The following is an 18,254-nucleotide window of genomic DNA, read 5'->3' as shown; positions in this document are numbered from 1 at the left end:
TGGAACAGGCAGAAAATTCCATTAATGTAATTGTATGATATGATGAACGGACAGAGTTGGAAAATAGGATGGCAGGGTAGGGCAGAGGGACCTGGAGGGCCCAGGATGGATGGAGAGATCAGCTGGGCTGGTGGGGGGAAGGGGCCATGGGCACACCCTCTTCATGTCCCCTCCCCCACCCTCTGAAACCCTTTGTGACTCTTCAGTGCTCTGTGATGCAGGCCTGGGATTATAGGCAAGTGTGGACACTCTCAGAGCTCAGTTGCCTCAGGCAGTCTTGCGATTCAGAAAATGGAGTTCAGTCAATGGAATGTTCTCTCATTTCTGAATAGCCATATTGAGTTGTTGTTGAGCATCTGCTCAACATTCTTAGATAGTGACCACAACCTCACCATCGTGTGTGGGTTGTGGTTGCTTCTTCTGTTCCTGTGCTTCCTGGTGGGGATTCCATCTTTACCAACCTTCTGGAAAACCAAAATCTACCAAAAGGTAAGGATCCCTGGGCAAGCCACCAACAGGGATTTTTTATTGTTGTTTCCATTTCTAGTCCCACATTTTTAAATGAGTTGGTCCAGAGAGACTCCTAAGATGGCAAGTCTGAATAGAGGATAGAACATCATCCTTCTAGGGGAATAGGCCAGGCAGGACTAGGGGTTCAGCTGGGACTGTTTCCCATTTAAAACTACAGACCATCTGGGTGTGGTGGAGGATTCCTGGATAAAATCCCATCACTGATTTCACGGCCCTGCATTAGGTTATTTAGAGAGTTTGGGATCTGTGTAGGGGAACACTGTTCCCAACACTGGATCATGAGTCACGTTCCCATGTCGGGCGTCATTTGACCAAACTGTCCTTTGTATTGGGCAGATCAGGAGAGCAGGGCTGAGCCTCTGAGCAGACACTGGAGTGTGAGCTCTGTCCCAGGATACAGGGTCCTATCTGAGGAAGCACAGATGTGACTGTGGGCCTCAGAGTCTATGCCTTCCTTGAGCAGAGGACTTCTGACTGAGAATATCAAGTGTGGACTCTAGCCAAAAATCCTCCTTCGAGTTTTTCAAAGAAGGAAAAATTGAAAGTATCTTATCACCTTTAGAAATTCAGAAAGGGAAAGAACACAAAGTGCTAGTAATAAAAATGGAGAGTGACATTAATCTTGGATGAATATCTGAGTTTCCTAGAGAGAGGAGCAAGCCAACTAAGTCCTCGCTCCTCATTCTTTTCTTTTTGTTCTCAGCGTCAGGGCAGAGCCAAGAGGAGAAGAAGAGGTGGAACATCAAGTGGTAAGGTTCCACCTATCCCACCTGAGCTCTCCAAGGGTGACCCTTCCTGTCCTCTCCATGAGGTCCCAGGTCCATGGTCTCTGAGGATGTCAGTCGCTAGATAGAGTCCCTCTCAGAAGATAGAGGCCTCAGAGGAAAGGCTCATGGGAAGGTAGTCAGAACCCGAGACATTTCTCAGATTCCTGCTCTGCCCAGCTCTGGGCATGAAGCAGTGATGGGCCTGGACAATGGGTGTTGCCCAGTGGGTGGCCGTGGGAGACGTCAAGAGTCAGAACTTCTGTCTCCTGACCTTGTAGAAACTACGTTGACTTCCTGGATGATCAGACTCCTCGAGGTAACCATTGACCTATGTTCCTCACATGGTGGTTTTGAACATCCCATGGGATAATGTATGTGACAGTACTTTATAAATGAAGCAACAAACACATGTGAACCTTATTAATATTATCATTGACCGTTTGACCACATCTACTGGTTCTTGGGGCTTTCAGAGTTAACAGCCCGTTAATATCCCAAGGGTCTCCCCTAAAGGGACTCCTGTGTAACACCTATGCTTCTGCCTTTATTACATGTAATTCACTCTTCTGGTTTCCCAGGTTGGAGAAATTACCAGAGGGAAACAGAGGAGAAAAGGAGGCTAATTTCTGTTCTGAAAAGGTGACTAGTCTTTTCTTTCCTGATCCCTCTTTGACATGTTCTCTGCAATTCCAGGGATTCAGTACAGCCTGCAGTAGTCATGGGAGGGGTTTGCCATAGGAGTGGGTATGTGAATGAAGGCCTTGGGGTGAGGGCTGCTGAGTGTATGGTGAAGTCATAGACGTGGGGCATTGTGAAGGGGCAGCAGGCTTCAGGTGGCCCCTCCCCTGACAGGCCAGCAGGTCCTCCTTTCCTTGTTCTGGTCCGGGCTACAGTTTTCTACTTCCTGTCTCCCGCAGGCCCCTAGGCCGGCCTCTCGATACCACCCGCTTTCGTCAACTATTATGCCCAGACCCCTCCTGTGAGGTGTGTAATAGCACAACTGCTGAGATCAATCGGCTCCTGGAGGACCTGGAAGATGATAACGCCTCTGTGTCCTCTCTGGCTTCCACAGCTTCTGGGACTGAGTCATCATTCACTCTGTCCTCTGCCTTCTCAGAAGTCCCTCCAGGAGACCTAACACCATCCCCTCCACCTGACCCTTCCCCACCGCCCCCCTCCATCCTCTCACCTAACCCAATGACACCCTTAGCTGACTTTCTTTCACCCTCACCACCGGGTCACTCTATGCCACCAGAGCCTTTTCCTCCCTTGGAGTCCAAATTCCCAGCAGACCGTTCCCCACCCCAACCCCTTGCCCTTCCCCCTCTGCCACCACATGACACCCAGGCAACGGGTCCTATTCTCCAACCAGAGGCCACTCTGTCTCTGAATACGATCTTCTCTCTTGACCGCACCCTTTCCCAAGATATTAACCCCTTACCAAATTTGTCCCAGATAATCAATCCCACTGATTCACTGGCTTGTCATCACACACCACCAAGGCCGTCTGTCTCACCACCGACAGACCACCCTTTAACTGTGACTCAATCTAAATCGGTTTCCATCTTATTGAAGTCTGTTCCAGAGAACTCATCTCCAGATAGCCCTGGTGGGTTGTCCACTTATGTCCCAACAGTCAGAGGCACTGACCATTCAAGCCTGTCAATTTCAGAATTATCCTGGTGGCAAGCTTCTGCCAAAGACTTGTTCTTAGCACCTTCCACCTTGGCACCATGTGATTTTAATCGAGAGTTTCTTGCCCTCCATTCTTCAGAGTCCTCTCTGGAGAGACACCCTACAGCTAACCTTATAGAGCCTGGTAACCTCTCATTTCTCAGCCCTCATGTCCTGGCACTCCTGGAGAGACAAGTCCGAAAGAGGAGGGATTTCCTGATGTGGAAGGAAAAGGAGAAGGAGAAGGGTTCTTTTCCAAAAAAGCTTAGGCCAGACTACCAACTAAATCCTTCGGGGAAAATGCTAGAGTCAAATGCTGATGAGTGTGACTCAGCATTCTCCCTTCCTTTTTGGAGCAGTGCAGGCAAACCAAAGGAGCTGCACATGCATGAGCAGCCCCCATATCCTAAAATCTGGGAGGACCATTTACAGGAAAAATGTATGCAGCTCTTCTGGGGTCTCCCATCTCTGCACAGCGAGTCCTTGCCCTCTGCTATCCGTGACTCAAGTGACTGCACCACAATCTTCCTTTTCAATACCATCTCAAATGCCTCCATGGGCCAAGAATCCCCAGTACCTCTCCAGCGCCCACCTCCATCCTTGCCTGAGATCCAGCCCCAACCCTTGCCTCAAACCCTGCCCCAATCCCAGCCCCTACCTCTCACTCAGGTCAAGTCCCAGGCCCACCTTAAATCCCCACTCCCAATCCTACCATCTGGTCCTCTACCCCAGATAAGGATCTGTGGAGTGTGTCACCATAGACCCCAGGATGAATCAGAGTCTCTCACCTCATCTGAAATTCAACAGCTGGAATGGAAAGTGTTGCAGAAGCAACAGGAAAGTTTGTGGGGTTCCCCCTCTGTAGTCCAAAGATCTCAGGAAGAATTTTGTTCTTCAGCTCCCAACTTTCCTTACCATCGGGCCTCCCAGGCCCATGCCTCCATCTCCATCCTTCCCGTAGAGTTTCCTCTCAGTGATGAGCTGAGGAAGAAACTGGAACATCACCTTCGAAAGAGGCTCATCCAACACCGGTGGGGCCTGCCCCGCAGGATCTGTGAGTGTCTGTCACTGATGATGCCTCCAAGAGATTTCTCAGAGATAACTAAGGCAGAGAGCAATCGTGGACTCTCACGGATCTCGGTGAACAAAGATCTAAATGTTGGATTGAGCCAGTCCAAAAGCTTCCATGAGAGGGGTTCAGAACTGCTTCAGGTAGAGAAGGAGATGGGGAAGGATCAGGGGCATGGCCCAGAGAACGGCCCAAAAGCTCATCTGTTGAGTGACCCAGAGAGCTCTTCAGATAAGGATCCGGCATATGACTCTGAGAAAGACCTAAATAGTCACGTGGCAAGTCTGTCAGGGAAAAATTCAAGGGCCTTGGAGGAAAGTCTAGATCAGAAACAACTTGAAAATGTCCTGAAAGCACATTTGAGCAAGAAGTTTGAGGAAATCAGTGAGGCTCGGCTCCCTGGGACGGTGCGCAGTTCATGGCATGCCAGCAAGCAGACATTGCTGCTTTCTGACAAATCCCGCACCCAAATAACACAGAGGAGTTTGCCTCCTTCAGTGGGTGGGGACTCCTCCCTGAATACCTTCCAGGAGCTTTGCTTCATTGATTCCAGTGCGCAACAGATGATGGAAACCCATATTAAAAGCTTTCGTATGAGAATGGAGTGGGGCCTTCCCTGCAGGGTCCTTGAATCCATACAGGCGTTTAAATTGGAAGATGCTGCATCCCAGTCCTTGACCTATTTCTACTGTCCCCCCTCAAATAACCCAACTTTGGAAGTGGACTCCAAATCCGAGGGCTTCGAGCCCCATAGAGGAAGCTCTAAATCTGTTCTTCAAGAAAAAGCAGAAACAACAAATTCAGCCCTGGTCCTGGATCGTCTTTGCCCTGCTACTTCACCTATGGGCAGGCAAGGACAAGGGGTGCCGAGACAATCACCCTCTGGTATCAACCAAGAGATTGCAGAGGTTGTTCAGAGGAGTAAGGGTGCCAGGCAGACTCATCTGCCTGTCACGTGTGGCATCACAGGCAAAGCGAGTCAGAAATTTACTCAGCTAGGCAACAGATGCCCCCCAGAGCTGCCTGCAAGGCAAGCTGGTGCCAAACATGAGACAAAGGATGAGAGAGTGAGTCCCAGTGATAGAAGAGAAGGGCGACAGGGCAAAAAGATGAAGTCGGAACCCTTTTCCGTGCACAGCACGGCCAGGGACATATTCAGGGCCAAGGAGCTCAACGCTCTGCAGTCAAAAACTGCTAATGTGTTGACAACCAGCAAGCCAGGAAGCTCCCAAAGGATACGTGAGAATCACAGTAAAATAGAAATTACTGGGACCATTGAAAGCCCTGCACCAAAAAGACAAGCTCCCCAAGACCCGAAGTCATCGGATCTTAAGGAACATCTGTTTAGGGAATTAAAGTCGAAACTAGAGAAGAGGAATCAGAGCCAGGTCCAAGGCCAACACACTGACAGGTCCCCTGCCTCAGAGAGCTTGACTTACAAGGCCTCACTGACTCATGCCCACGGTGTCTCCAGTGGGGACATGGGAGCTTCCCAGGTGCTGCATGTCCATCTGGAGGACACTGGGATCAGCAGGCAGCAGCGGCAGGAGCCTTGGGTCCCTAAGAAAGACCGAAAGAGGTACGAGGATAAGAAATTCCCACCAGCTACAATGAGAGTGAGCCCTCCGGGCAGCAACAAAGAAGAGCTTGGTGGAGGGGATGCAGGGTTGGGGACATCCCAACCTACAAGAAAGAGTTTCCCTACTCAGATCACAGCATCAGAGGAGACGCTTGGGAGCAAGTCTTCCCAGACCTCATCACAGAAAGCACAGCCGCCTCCTGAAAGTCTGTTCAGAAAAAAGATGAACCACATTTTTCAATGGCTTCGTCCTGGGACAAAAGGCAAAAACCAAGAACATCCCCAGGAAAAGGGCAGCCCCATATCATCTGCACAGAGCAGAGGCCTGGTTAAAGGGAGAGCTGCCGTTACTGGGACCACCACGGCTCAGAAGACCAGGACGGTCCCTGGGAAGTTCCCAGTGGAGAAACTGGGGCAGCGGTGTGCAGCAGAGGTCACCCGCCCTCAAGAGCCCCTTCCTTCCCTGAGGAAGTTTGTGAAAACTGACCAGAAGGCAGAAGAGCAGGCCCAGGCAGAGCCCGTCCAGGGACATCCTTCCAACTACAGGGCTCCCTCCTGTAAAGTGCCAAGCACCAAGTCCCGCCACCAAGAAGTTGTCTTTGCTGGCCAGAATTATCCTACATGTTCTAGACGGATCAGGGACCAGAACAGACACCCTCAGAAAGTCATGGCGTTTAAAGATCAGCTATTGGATCAGAAGCGTCCCTTATCTGTGCCCCGCAGGGAGCATGTGCCCCATCCAAGCTCCACCTGCATGCGTCAAGCCGGCCCAGGGGCCTCCAGCTGTTCTCACCACTGCTAAAGGCACTATGTTTAGGGATCCGTCTCTATGTCAACAGAAAACGCTTTTCCAGCGTTTCGAGAGCGTAAAATTTCCCACCGCAAAATAATTCCTTCTTGTGGAGAATATTAATTCTCCCCAATAAATGATTCTCTAATAATAGTGATGTCTTTTCTGTGTCCTGTGTTGGGGGCATGGGTTTCAGGTAACTCAGGGCTTGTGCTTAGGGAAAAGGAGGAGTGAGTTCAGCTCTTACTGATTGCTTCCTCTGGCTTCTAAAAGGTCACCAGTGCTCTGGAGCTCTTGTTGACAAAGAGATATCACGTGCCCCCAAAAGCCCATTTCCTCCCTGATGAAGTTTGAGGAGGTGGGCTCTGCCTCCTGCCTCTTCGCTTAGCCTTAACGAAAGTGTAGAGCAGCTCACACCTTCCGCTCACTGAATGTTTTACATCCTTCAGAGAGTAGGGAAGACAGGTGTTCTCTATCCGAAGAGGGTCAAGAATAGGTATGCAATTCATAAAACAACAATGAAGAAAAAACAGTGGCTTCATCATGATTTAGAGGTCAGTGACCAGAGGACCCCACAGGTGGGTGAACCCTGAATGGGATTTGGGGGGTGGGGGAGGGTATTGCTGCAGTGGATCCTGGGCTGGTGGGGGAGGGGCTAGGAACAGCACAGACGCGGCTTAAGAATCTGTCATGCGAGTCATATTAATGTGTTAGGGAAGAATACTTTAAACTTTACATTGAGGTTTCCCTACTGGAAAGGCACCTGGGGGAAGTGGTTCCCCTCTGTAGGTATTTCTTCAGACTGCCAAATGATATTTTGTTGCAGAGCAAAAGCATCACTCAGCTGCCAGTAGTAACAATGTTGACCAGGTAGCCACCTACCTCCCAGGATAAAATAAAGCGGAGAGTGAGGAAAAGATGACTTGGAGTAAGCGAGGAGGGAAGAAAAAATGAAGAGGGGAAAGGAGGACCTTGCTGGTAGAACAAAGCTTTATGCCTCATCATCCATATGGTGACCCTGTCCTGTTCCCCCTGCCCCCTCCTCAATCTGATCCAGGCATCACCACCTTGAGGCTGATCCAGGCACTGCACAGCACACTGATGCCTTATTCCAAAAAGGCACTGGGCTGTTCTTTGAATACTAAACAATATCTGCAGGGAGGTCATCAGGCATGGCATCCCCCTCTTTGGGGAAGGTGATCTTGCTGCCTTCCTTCCATCTATGCTTAATAGGAATATACAAGATCTTGCCCTTAGTGTGTACAGTTCACCTATCAGGATGGAAGTGCCGCCTCTGATATTCACGGTCTTGGTGGAGCCATGGCTGGTCTCCCCCAGAACATCTGCAGCTCATGAACCAGAGGTGAGTCCCAGACTGTGCACCAGGTTACAGATATATGGGGGTCTCACCATGGACTGCACACATACCCACCCTTAAAATAGGGGTTTGGAGGAAAGGCAACTCCACTTAGACAGACTGGGACTCAAAAATTGGCTGAGTGTCAACTGGGGCAAAATTCAAACAGCATTATGATGGTGAGCATTAAATACATTAAGTTGTAGACGTCTAAGTAAAATAAAGATGGCTACAAGGGTGGAAAAATAAAATACCAATTTTGTTTTCTAAAAACAACATGATTTTAAAAATGGAAGGGAGGAGAAAAATGGAAAAATAGAATAAAATGATTGTTCTATAAGTAATAAGAGGGGGTCAAGATATAGGTGACAAACGAAATAAGACTCCGAGTAAGGGAAAGGAATTTGAGGACATTAGAAAAGATACAAGTATAATGGTAACTATTGTAACAAAACCGAACACGCACGCGCGCACACACACACACACCACACAAATGGGGTGAGTATCCCAGAGGGCACTGGAGGTAGTTTTCCCAGAAAGGCTTGTGAATGCTAGGTGTTAAAACAAAAACCAAAAACAAAACCGGTGTCCACTACAGCCTCTCTCACTCCACACTTGTATCTTCTTGTCCAGAGTTATGCCATTGAACCCACAATGTCTGAAACTTGAGGTCAAAGAAAGAATGCAGATTCTGTGGAGGTCCTGGGAGGGGGATGGGGCCCAGGGCAGGAGACTTGAAGAGGTGAGGCGGCCATGGAGGGCTCTACCATCGATGTGGATAGACCAGCCAAAGACCAGCCTCTCAGTTTCTACATCATCTCATCTTAGGGTCCTTTACTTCCATTCCAGTGTAGTTACTGCCACACTGCAGAGCTTATCACCAGGAACACTTCAGCCATCCAGATTATTACAGTCGGACATTCCACCCCTTGGCCTCGTCTCTCATTCTTCTGATTCATATGCCCCTTGTTAACTTTTCAACTCCAGGCCCTTCATTTTTCCACTTACTCCTTGTCTGTCGGTCAAGCTCTTGTTTACATTTCCTCCCTCTCCGGGGTAGACTCGATGGTCTGTCAGCTAACCAACATTTAAAAAGCTCCGCTACTAATGGGCCCCATCCAATCCCTTTTAATCCTGCCTGTCTGGCAAAATCCCATCTCTCTGCCTTTCCCAGAAATGCCTTCCTATAACTAACTGATCACTATTGGATTAAATCTCACAATGGAGTCTACCGATGCCACAGTAAATTCAGCCCCAGCACTAGCTGGAAATCACTCACTCATTCCACAAAGAATTATCCCATGCTTACTAACATGAGAACAAGACAAATGGAGCTTAGGTCGCTGTTTCCTTATTCCATTCTCTCTCCAGGGACACTCAAATTTATTTCAAATCTCCTTCACTTTCCTCAAATTTAGGCTGTCTCCATTTGCTCAGTAGATGTGCTGGACCACTGATCACAGAGGAACTAGAAGTCAGGAGACAGGAACTTTCCGTCAATAAACCTTCACAAAAACCTTTTCCCGTTCCTCCTTTCCTTCTTTCCTGTTATATGAAAAGAGGTTTCCTTCCTAACCTCAATGATTACACTTCCTGAAATGTCCTTATTGAGAGAGCTAAACCCTCGTCTTGACGGACTGAGCCCCCTTGCCAGGTATCCTCTCGTCCCCTCCCTCTCTTTAGGAGACACCCAGCTTCTTTCATTATTTTAAGCTTTCTATTACAGAAATGTTTAAACATGCACAAGAGCAGTGGGACTTCCCAGGTACCCCTTACCCCACTTTCACAGTTATCATCTGGCACGTGTGATACGGCCCGTCTCCTACAGTACGGTTAAGGGGCAAAAGCCCATGGGAACATCCTGCCATCCGTCTCTCAGGTGTATGCTTTGTGCCCATGTCACAGCTCTCACGTTTCTTTGACATTTACTACCTGTGGAGCTCACTGACCCAAAACAGATGGACAGAGCCATGGGGAGGAAACGCACTGAGCTTCAGATGCTCTGGCCATCAGTTCTGCTCAGCCCTGTAGTCAAGCCTGAGAAGTCACTGAGTTAACTCCTCCCTCCACCCCACGCAGAAAGGAATCTTCCTAAGCAAATGCAGTGCACGGTGTTGCAGTCCCTCAGTCACACAGTGACTGCAGCACGTAGAGAGCACAGAAGGAGAAAACTGTACATGTGATAAGGACTTCACATCACCATGCAAGTGCTTTCAAAGATTTAGAAGAAAGTTTCTTTCCTGTAATACATTTAAAACGAGCTACTGTATGATGAGTTAAACACAGGAGATCAAACACTTTTTTATCTCCTCTCCTTCCCCAAAAGTAAAATATTACATGAAAAGATGCTCCACATCATTAGTCACCAGGGAAATGCAAATCAAAACCACTGTGAGATAGCACTTCACACACAGGATGGCTAGAATCAAAAAGTTAGATAATAGCAAGTGTTTGAAGGCCGAGAAACTGAAACCCTTCTATGCTGCTGGTGGGTATGAAAAATGGTGCAGCTGTTTTGGAAAACCATCTGGCAGTTCCTCAAAAGTTAAACACAGAATTACCATATTACCTAGAAATTCCACTTCTAGCTATACACTCAAGAGAAATGAAAACATATGTCCACACAAGAACTTGTACACAAATGTCCATAGCAGTATTATTCATAACGGTCAAAAGACGGAAACAACCTAAACGTCCATCAACTGACGAATGGGTAAATAAATTACGGTATATCCACACAATGTAATATTTTTTGGCAATAAAAAGTACTGATACATGCTACAATATGCACAAACCCTGACAACATTATGCAGAAGTGAAAGAGGCCAGTCACAAATAACCTCATATGATTCCATTCATATGAAATGTCCACAACAGGGAAATCTAGAGAGAGAGGAAGTAGACTAGTGGTTGCTTAGGGCTGGGGGGATGAGAGGACAGGGGAATGACAGCTAAAGGTTATGAAGTTTCTTTTTGAAGTCATGAAAATGCTTTAAAATTGACTGTGGTGATGGTTACCCATCTGTGAATACACTAAAAATCATGGAATTGTACACTTTAAATGGGTAAGTTGTATGGTATGTGAACTATATTTCAATAAAGCTGCTAAAACAAGTAAAGGATTTAAAAAGAATAAGGCCCTTGAGGATGACAAGAAGGGGAGAAGATATGACAAAAGATGTCAACACAATTTTTGAAGACGGAAATCCGGTGCAGGAGTGGTAACTGACTAGCAGAGCAGAGGCAGTGCCGGCAAACCAACTCACACCACAAAACCCCAGAAGACGGACGACCCAGTGGCACCAGATAAGGAAGAAATTAAGGGTTTCATGCTGTACACATGTTGAATATTTTGTTCTTTCCTTTGGTTCTTGTTTTATATTATGTATAATTTTTTAAAAAAAAATTGGGGGGGATGCTCTTTTCCAGTATTTTGTGAAACCCTGTTGAAATGTTAGCACACTTTAAATGTGCAAAGAGGATCCAGGGTTTCTTGCCTGGGACAGAACCTGCGACAACTGTTTTAAAGTCACCACTGCACACTTCTGGGGTCTGGGTAGGCTAGCGATGGCAGGTGCGGGAATCAAAGCCAGAAATTTCAAAGGTTAGGCAAAATTTGGGACAACAGCCAATGGTCCATTTATAAAATGTATTTATTTAAAGATAAACTTGTGGAAAAGTTGCATGGATGGTAAACAACCATATACCCTTTATCCAGGTGTACCCATTAGTATTTTGACCCATTTTCGATATCTCTCCACTTTCTCTCTGTCTCCGCTCCCTCCCTCCCCTTTCTCTCTATATCAGCACACACACACACACGCACACATGGATGTCCATGAATGAGCCATGTCCGCGCCCGGGATCCAAACCGGTGAAACGCTGGGCCACCAAAGCGGAGTGTGCAAACTTAACCACTTGACCATGGGGCTGGCCCCACCTGAAACTATTGTTGGTGGAGCTGATCTTGCTCAGACTTCAAAGGATGATTTGACAATCATGAGTCCTGGGGACCTTAGGGGCAGTCAGGACCAGACTTGCTATAAAAAAAAAACAATGCCAGAGAAGCAAAGATACATAGAGGGATTTGTTTGAACAGAGACCTCCTGCAGTCGAGGGAGGGTACATGAGAGGGGTGGGCTTGAAGTGTACCTTCCTTTTGGGTAGAGATGATGGTGAAGCTGTGGATGAGGGAGAAGACAGGGAAAGAAAGGAGCTGTCATTACTGGTAAACCCTCTCACATGGGAGGGAAAGGATTGGGTGTCTGCGGCCAAGATAGATTCATCAGACTCAGCGAGGGAATGCGGGCAGGCAAAGGGAGGACATGACACAGGGCTTCATTCCAGCAGTTTAGCACTGAACAATGAAGCTGTAAAAGTTATAACTATTAAATGACTAGCTAGTGTGGGGGGAGATGAAATAAACATATATACACCATCAACAAAAAGGACATTATTGTTTAAAAAGCTACAGAGATGTCAATGGGAATTTTGGGGAAAAGATAGAAAGTAGATGGGGAAAAAAATCATAAAACCTTTCATGGAAGAAGTAACCATAGGTGTGATTCAAAAAAAATCTAAAGGTACTGTCAAATATGATTACAACTGTGCTCACTAGAAGTTATGCTAAAGAGAAGCCTAGTCCCTAAATCAAGATGAGTTTGACCCTGCAGGTCATGGTCCAGCACAATTGCTCTGTAAAATAATGGAAAAGTTTAAAATTTTGCTGGGAGGACGGGCTTTGGCAGAGAAAAAGAGGGAGCAGCAGGGTGAGACACCGTATGGGTGGAGGGGGCCAGATTTGAGAACCTTTAGAGGCTGACTAGCCTAAGAGGGATTCGGGGAAAAGAAGAACTACCAAACATTTTCAAGTTGTTTGCCCTGGGTCCACGGATGTGCCACGCCCTTGTGGCCCTCTTTCTCATGCTTTCTGTTGGTTGATACAGACTACTCTGTTCTCTCATGCTTTTGGGTGATAGTGGATTCTTTTGAGGAGATAACGGGAGGTGGGGCTGCTGCTGAGTGTATTTGTGGTTTCATACAGGTAAAAACACATCATGTATGAGGGGAAGTTTTAGTTGAAGGCCGAGTAGATCTTGGGGATGTAAATCCCTGGGCACAGGACCGACTTTCAAAGATGACGTGGGGGTCCAAAAGGAGATCACCAAGCAATAAAAGGCTCTTAGGTAACAGCTGGGTAACAGAATAAATAGAAAATTTCACCAAGGTGAAATATATGCTATGGTGAACATGTGGAGTTGGAAGGTAAGTTGGAAGGATCTAAAGGGCCTCAGAGGGGTGGACTGATTTGCTGGCCTGGATGGTGGGGGAAGGGTTGTGGGTTCATCACTTCTGTGTTTTCCCCTCCCCGACCTTCAAGAACCTTTGGTGTCTATGCTAAAGCTCTGTGATGTGGGCCTGGAACTCTAGTCTAGAATGTGCACTCTTAACGCCCAGCTGCCTGAGGTGGCAGTGCACTTCTGGTGATGCAGATCACCCTCTTTGTCTGAGGAATGTTAATGCACCATGGCTGAGCTCCAGCTTGAGTTCCTAGGTATTCCCATCCCTGCCTTCCTGTGTGGGGTGGGGCTCCTTCTTCTGTCACTCTGCTACCTAAAGAGGAGTCCATGTTTCCCAATATTTCGGAAAGAGAGAGACATCAATCAGGTAAGTAAATCAGGTCCCTCAGAAATATCAAATCTTTCTTTTCAAATAGATGCATTCAATGCTATCAATTTCCCCCTAAGTACTGCTTTTGCTATACCTTATAAATTTTAATAAGTTCTATTTTAATTTTCATTTAGTTTAAAATACTTTGAGACTTCTTCCTTGACCAATGTGTTTAGTAGCGTGTTGTTTAATCTCCAAACATTTTAGGATTTCCAGCTATCCTTCTGTAATTGATTCCTAGTTTAATTCCATTATGGTCTGAAAACATACTTTGTACAATCTCTATTTATTTTTGTTAAAGTGTGTTTTGTGGCCAAGAACGTGGTCTATCTTGGTGAATGTTCCATGAGCGTTTGAGAAGAATGAGTATTATCGGATGAAGTACTCTACAAAATGTCAATTAGACCACGTTGACTGATGGTGCTGTTCAGGTCAACTGCATCTATACTGATTTTCTGCCTGCTGAATCTGTCCATTTCTGAGAGAGAGGGTGAAATCTCCAAACATAACAATGGATTCAGCTATTTCTCTTTGCAGTTCTACCAGTTTTTGCCTCATATTTTGACACTATGTTGTTCGATGTATACATGTTGAGGACTGTGTGTCTTGTTGGAGCATGGACCATTTATGGTTATGTAATACCCCTCTTTATCCCTGATAGTTTTCCTTGTTCTGAAGTCTGCTTTGTCTGAAATTAATATAGTTACTCCTGTTTTCTTTTGGTTAGTGTTAGCAGGGTACATTTTTTTCTGTCTTTATTTGTAATCTATCTGTATCTTTATTTTTAAAGTGGGCATTTTGTATACAACATTTAATTGGGTCTTGTTTTTTTATCCACTGACAGTCTCTGTTTTTTAATTGGTGAATTTACACGATTTATATTTAGCGATTTTTTTAAAATACGGTAGGACTCATATCTACAATGTCTATAACTGTTTACTATTCATTATATCTATTCTTTTTTCTTCTCTTTTTCTGCGTTTTCTGGTTTTAGACAAGCATTTTCTATGATTCCATTTTCTCTCATCTCTTACTATATCAATTGTTCTTTAAAAAAAATTTCAGTGGTTGCTGTAGAGTTTGTAATATACGTTTATAAGTAATGTAAGTCCTCTGTAACATTGTTTTCATTCCTTTCACTTATCCATATACTATAATCACCCAATACATCGTCACTATTATTATTAGCTCAATTGAGAATAAGAAAAATAAAAGTTTCATTTTACCTTAATTTATTCCTTCTCTTCCTCTTTTTAATGAAGATCCAAGTTATCATTTTCCTTCTCCCTGAGGAACTTTTAAAAAATATTTATTGCAGAGCAGGTCTGCTGCTGATGAATTCCCTCAGTTTTTGTTTGTCTGAGAAAGGTTTTATTTCTCCTTCACTTTTGAATGATAATCTCACTAGATATAAAATTCTAGGTGGGTGGTGTTTTTTCTTCTTTCAACACTTTAAATATTTCACTCCACTCTCTTCTTGCTTGCGTGGTTTATGATGAGAACCCACAATTCTCATCCTTGTTCCTCTAGATGTAGGGTGTTTATTTTCCTCTGGATTCTTTCAAGATTTATCTTTTGGTTTCCTACAGTTTGAAGACGATATGTCCAAGTATAGACTTTTTTAGTATTTATCTTGTTGGGGTCTTTTCTGAGCTTCTACAATCTATGGTTAACCTGTCATTAATTTTGGAACATCCTTGGCCATTATTACTTCAAATATTTTTCTACTCTGTTCTTTCTCTTTTCTCCTTCTGGTATGCCAATTACACATGCGACATATTTTGAAACTGTCTCACAGTTCTTGGATAGTCTGGGCTTTAAAATTTTTTTTCTTTTTCTCTGTGCATTTCAGTTTGCAAAGTTTCTATTGACATATATTCAAACTCACATATTCCTTCCTTGGCCGTATGCAATCTACAGATGAGCCAATCACAGGCCTTCTCCATTTCTTGTAGTGTTTTTGGTTTCTAACATTCCTTTTTGATTCTTTCTTAGAATTTCCCTCTGTCTGTTGACATTCCTCATCTGTTCTTGTGTGCCATCTATTTTTTCCATCAGAGCCCTTAACATACTAATCATGGTTATTTTGGATTCTATGTGTGATACTTCCAAAACCTGTGTCAATGTGAATGTGGATCTGATGCTTGCTTTGTCTGTTTAGACTGTTTTTTCTTGCCTTTTAGCATGCCTTGTAATTTTTGGTTGAAAGCCAGACATGCTGTATTAGGAAATAGGAACTGAAATAAATAAACCTTTAGTGTGAAGTTTTATGCTCATCTGGCTAGGTGTTGGGCTGTGTTTAATATTTACCATAGCTGTGCATGTCAGAGGCTTCAATTTCCTCTAGTGTCCTTGTTTTTGTGTTTCCTGTGTCTTTAGGTTCCCCTAAATCTCCTCCTTAAACAGAGCCTATGCCTTGCAACTCTTTCAGCTATGATCCCATCACTATACTGCAGCCCTGGGGACACGGTAGGAAGGTGTTAAGGGAGGGGATATAATTAAATCTTTTAGTGGGCCTGTGTCCCTGGGTTGTGAACTTCACAAGTGTTTCTAAGCTTTTTTTTTCTTTTCTTTGAACTCTTTAGATGAGACAGGAAGGCTACAGGGGGCTGCAGTTGGTTAATTGCCCTTCACCCACGTGGGATAAGGCTTGGTACTCTTTTCCCCTGCTGTGGAGGCTTCTATTACGGATCACACTCAGGGGATATTTCAAAATCCTTTCAAAATGGTAACCTTTCTCCCCCACCCTCCCGTGCCAGAAACATCAGAGTTTCTTCATGGTTCTTCACTGTGAGAACTTAGTAGGGTTCCTGGAAGTAAAACTCATGATGCTCCAAATTTAAGATACTGTGACTCTGGAGGAACTGTCCAAGATGATGATACCACTGCTTGTGAAACCAATGCAAGAATTGAAATTGCTTTAAAAAAACAGAAAACTTGGGGCCGGCCTGGTTGCACAGTGGTTAGGTTTGCGTGTTCTCCTTCAGTGGCCCGGGGTTCACCAGTTCAGATCCTGGGTGCAGACCTATGCACCGCTCATCAAGCCGTGCTGTGGCAGGAGTCCCACATATAACGTAGAGGAAGATGGGCATGGATGTCAGCACAGGGCCAGTCTTCCTCAGCAAAAAGAGGAGGATTGGTGGCAGATGTTAATGAGGGCTAATCTTCCTAAAAATAATAATAATAATAATAATAATAAAACAGAAAAAGCAAGAAAGATAATAATAAATGCATTATATGAATATGCCTCAATAGGATTTCACACATCCTAGGTACTTTATTTATTTTTTTTATTTTTTGAGGAAGAAGAGTCCTGAGCTAACATCTGCTGCCAATTGTCCTCTTTTTGCTGAGGAAGACTGGCCCTGAGCTAACCTTCATGCCCATCTTCCTCCACTTTACATGTGGGATGCCTACCACAGCATGGCTTGCCAAGCGATGCCTGGGATCCGAACCTGCAAACCCTGTGCTGCTGAAGCGGAACGTGAGCACTTAACTGCTACACCACCGGGCTGGCCCGCATCCTAGGTACTTTAAAAGATGAACATGAGGAAGAAGATAATCATGATATTGTCATGCTAGAAGAAAAAGTGAGCATCCAATATGTCAGAAGAAGCCCATTAGGTCTGTGTCAAAAAGAGAAAAAGACTAAAAAGATGCTTCAAGCAATGCCAGAATATGTTCAGATTAGAAATTATTTAGAATTTATGGTGGAACTTTCTGGAACAAAAGTACAACCGACCATCCAGACATTCAAGAAGCCCAAATTCTTCTGGATAATAAGCATTTTGCCTTGAAAAATTGAAGGACAGAATTTTGGAATATTAGGCTGTCGAACAGCTGAAAACCAATCTGAAGGGCCCACTCTTTGCTTTGCTGACCCTCCTAGAGCTGGTAAAACAATGTTGGAAAGTCTGTGGCCAAGACTCTAGATCGAGATTTCCACAAGATTGTATTTGGATGAGAACGTGAATAGTCTGACATTGGAGGACACAGGCACACCTATGTTGGCAGTATACCTGGTCATACAATCAATGACTTGAAGACCGTTGAGGTTAACAATCTGGTGTTTCTATTAGATGAGGTTCACAAATTAGAAAAAATTGTGTCCAGGTGATCCTGCAGCAGCTCTGCTTGAGGTATTGGATCATGAACAAAACCATAGCTTCACAAATCATTCTCTAAATGTGGGCTTTAACCTCTCCCAAGTTATTTTAATGACTATCGCCAATACCACTGCTACTACTCCACCTGTCTTCTTGGACAGAATGAGGACATTCAGGTGCCAGGGTATACACAAGAGAAGATAGATTGCCAGCAAGCACTTGATCCCAAAGCAACTGGAACAACATGGGCTGAGTCCTCAGCAGATTCAGATCTCTCAGGTTACTCCTCTTCACATCTTCACCAGGTGTACCAGAGAGGCAGGGGGTCATTCTCTGGATAGCTGGTTTGGGGCCATTTGCCCAGCTGTTGCTGTGAAGGTGGGAAAAGAACAATATAAGGAAGTCAAGTTGGACCATTTTGATGTGAATGAGAAAGAAATTTACAGAGAAAACATCTTAGAAGACGCAAAATCTGAATCTCTCAATGACAGCACTTACTTGGCCCTACCACCTGAAATGCCAATTTTGATTGATTTCTATGCTCCAAAAGACATCTTTGGGCTCCAGATAGATAAAATGGGCATTTGAGTCAACCAGGAATGGCAATAAGTTTGGCTTGGACTCCCTTAGGTGGAGAAATCATATTTGTGGAGGCAAGTTGAATGGATGGTGAAGGTCATTTAACTCTAACTGCTCAGCTAGGGGATATCA

At 45.1% G+C, this 18,254-nt stretch overlaps 1 protein-coding gene across 1 annotated transcript in view; it reads left to right on the top strand.

Moving 5' to 3' along the window:
- The first annotated feature begins 1,494 nt into the window (after positions 1-1,494).
- The window catches only part of LOC139044338 (spermatogenesis-associated protein 31D4-like), a 31,109-nt gene continuing 14,349 nt past the window's right edge, over positions 1,495-18,254 (top strand). The window contains exons 1-2 of the mRNA XM_070503775.1: positions 1,495-1,614; positions 2,151-5,657. Coding sequence (XP_070359876.1) covers positions 1,495-1,614; positions 2,151-5,657 — 3,627 coding nt within the window. The remainder of the gene's footprint in view (positions 1,615-2,150; positions 5,658-18,254) is intronic.

This window comes from Equus asinus, unplaced genomic scaffold, assembly GCF_041296235.1.
Source record: "Equus asinus isolate D_3611 breed Donkey unplaced genomic scaffold, EquAss-T2T_v2 contig_803, whole genome shotgun sequence".
Classification (NCBI taxonomy): Eukaryota; Metazoa; Chordata; class Mammalia; order Perissodactyla; family Equidae; genus Equus; species Equus asinus.
This window is presented reverse-complemented; position numbering and strand designations above follow the sequence as displayed.